Here is a 2,882-nt window from a genome sequence, read left to right as displayed (position 1 = left end):
AGAAGAAGAAGAAGAAGAAGAAGAAGGACCCACCTATTTTAAATAAGTTTATATGTTGCTTTAATTACATGGAAAGTAATTGAGTACAAAAGAATATAACACTATCTATGGAGCCCGGCACAATCTCTTAGCGTCTCTGCAGGGTTTGACAGGGAGCCCGTTAATGTGTCACTAGCAGAAGTGGCCCCTTCCAGACTGCACACGTTCCCCAGTCTGTAAATTTTCAACCCTGGCTCACCATCAACGTTCACTTGGGAGTTTCTGGGTCGCTGTTTGCCACTCATTCAACTAGATGACCCAGGCCTTCACCTCAGAGTGAGTGGCCTCTGGTCCACCTTTCACGTGCCCCAGAGCAGGGAAGCCAAAAGCCACTGGGCAGCCAGCTTCAGTGTGGGGAAGTAGCCTCTCCCACCGCACGTCCATCCCCCCGAAAGTGGCCTGGCAACTCGGGGGTAACACCACAAGGCAAGTGTGATCCCACGGCTGCCTGGAGATGCTCTTGTCAGCAAAGTCACCTGGAGAGAGGCCTGATCCAGAGTGCAGACCCTACCCCTGCAGCCCCCCTCAGCCCTGGCCCCATCGTGCAGTTGTCAGAAGTTGGGGTCACACAGGGTTTGGTTTCACTTGAATTATCTAACCATTTCCAACTGAATGTCTCAGAATTTTCAGAACAGTTAAATTCTCTTTCTCTCTCTGTCTCCTTCTCTCTCTGTGTTTAAGAAAAATCAAAGGAATCCAGGTGCTGTGACTCACGCCTGTCATCCTAGCTACTCAGGAGGCTGAGATCTGAGGATCGTGGTTCAAAGCTGGCCCGGGAAGGAAAGTCGGTGAGACTCTGATCTCCAATAAACCACCAGAAAACCGGAAGTGGTGCTGTGGATCAAGTGGTAGAGCCCTCACCTGGAGCTAAAGAGCTGAGGGACAGCGCCCAGGCCCACGACAAAAAAAAAAAAAAAAAAGAGGAAAGGAAAAAGGAAAGGAAAGGGACTATCTGAGGTTCTATGCATCCAGGGATGTGGTACACAGGGGCGGGGTAGGCGGGTCATGCCAACACCTTGGAAGGAAGGAAGTCCACTGGGCTGCAGTCCTCTCTATTTCCAACTGCCCCTGAGATACCTAAGCTGGCTTTTCCAATAGCAGAGGAAGGCAGAGGGTGAGATGTATTCGTGTTCAATGTAGAGGGGACACACCTCCTGGACACCTCTGCTTCCTGGTCCCAATGATTCTTTGCCTTTTCTACTTCTGGTCTAGAAAGTTGAAGAAAATGACGCCTGCCCTCCTTTCCTGGAGAGATTCCTGGAAGGAAATATGCCGGGTGGCAGAGCTACAGCGTCTACTCAACCCTGGAGCAGAAGCAGAGGCTTGGTCGGTGAGCGCCGTCAGACCTCCTCCTGGAGGAGGAGCGGCTGTGGAGCCGCTCTGTGCCTCAGTCTCCCCAGGGTGAGGGAGCCGACCCGTCACCCTTAGCAGTGGCTCATGTTCAGGATTCATACGCATCAGACCCGTGAGGTGTGGTACTGCACAGCCACCGAGCTCTGCTCTGCACGGCTTGTCCCTTCCCTCTTCTTCAGCCTAAGTGTCTCATGCTACTGTCATTGTAAAATGTGGTTTCCCCTCCCTTTTTTTTCGTCAGTCATGGGGCTTGAACTCTGGGCCTGGGCGCTGTCTCTGCGCTCTTCAGCTCAAGGCGAGCGCTCTACCACTTGAACCACAGCTCAAGATGAGAATCTCAGGGACTTTTCTGCCCAGGCTGGCTTTGAACCTTCATCCTCAGATCTCAGCCTCCTGAGGAGCTAAGATGACAGGTGTGAGCCACTGGCACCTGGCACACAGACCCTTTTTGAGCAAGGGACTCCTATATTCAGAGAAACCAGCCAGAGCCCTTCACATGGGCCCGGCACGTGCCAATGTAACAGATGGTAGTTATGACTACAGAGAAAAGAGCGATACTGTCCGCTGTGCCGTGATCACAGGCACACCTGCTCACTCAGTGACAGGATATTAACAATCACAGCCCAGATCCGGTGACTCAGAGAAGAGTCACAGGCTGCCCCGGGGGCACCAGGCTTCCTTCCCCCGAACTCTTACCTTCCCGACACGGCTGTGTCTGCATCTGTAGCCGGATCTTGATGAGGTCCACGGGCCCGCCCAGCCCGACAGCGACCAAGCCGGCCGCCATGCTGGCCAGGAGCAGGTCGGACAGGTGGCGTTCAGGACCGGCCTCAGGCTCCCCGCAGTGGTGCTGGCTGAGGAACCTCTGCAGGTTGCTGAAGACCCCAAACACCACCGAGTTGTAGACAGCGATGCTGGCCAGGGGGAAAGACATGCCCTTGAAGAAGCCGGACACCTGTGGCAAAACCCAGAGAGAGAGAGAGAGACTCGGAACCAGGAACAGATTTCCCAGGATGCCCTGGGCCTGTCTCTCTAGGGCCTGCAGGGGAGGGGAGGGGTGGAAACATCCACTATGGGGCTGATGAGAACCGAGACATGGTGGGGACAGTCACTCCCGGGGTGGGCGGTTTGCTAGGGACAGACAAACGGACAGATGATGAAAGTTCACTCCATGCAGCCTGTTGTGAGGAGCTCGTGTCCAGATGGGGCTCCTGAGCATGGGATCCCTGGCCAGGGAGCCTGGCAGGGCACGGGAAGGGCACGGGAAGAAGCTGGCACCACACACAGGAGGTCAGAGGCTGGGTGCAGTGCTGTTCCCTGGAGTTGGGGGGTCTTTCCTGGAACCCATTCTCAATGGTTACCAACAGACGCTCTGAGGAACACTAGAACATTCCACAGGCTCATTAGAAATGACAAAATAATGGCATTTGCAGGGAAATGGATGGAGCTAGAAGGAATCATGTTGAGCGAGGTAAGCCAAGAGCGAAGAG

General features: G+C 54.3%; 1 protein-coding gene across 4 annotated transcripts in view; it reads right to left on the bottom strand.

Moving 5' to 3' along the window:
* Slc25a48 (solute carrier family 25, member 48) overlaps positions 1-2,882 on the bottom strand; it is a 28,157-nt gene that overhangs the window by 20,719 nt on the left and 4,556 nt on the right. For all 4 annotated transcript variants that reach the window (XM_013016101.1, XM_013016103.1, XM_013016102.1 and 1 more), the window contains exon 4: positions 2,089-2,347. In XM_013016101.1, coding sequence (XP_012871555.1) covers positions 2,089-2,347 — 259 coding nt within the window. The remainder of the gene's footprint in view (positions 1-2,088; positions 2,348-2,882) is intronic.

This window comes from Dipodomys ordii, unplaced genomic scaffold, assembly GCF_000151885.1.
Source record: "Dipodomys ordii isolate 6190 unplaced genomic scaffold, Dord_2.0 Scaffold29, whole genome shotgun sequence".
NCBI lineage: Eukaryota > Metazoa > Chordata > Mammalia > Rodentia > Heteromyidae > Dipodomys > Dipodomys ordii.
Note: the sequence above shows the minus strand (reverse complement) of the source record. Positions and strands in the feature narration are given on the sequence as shown.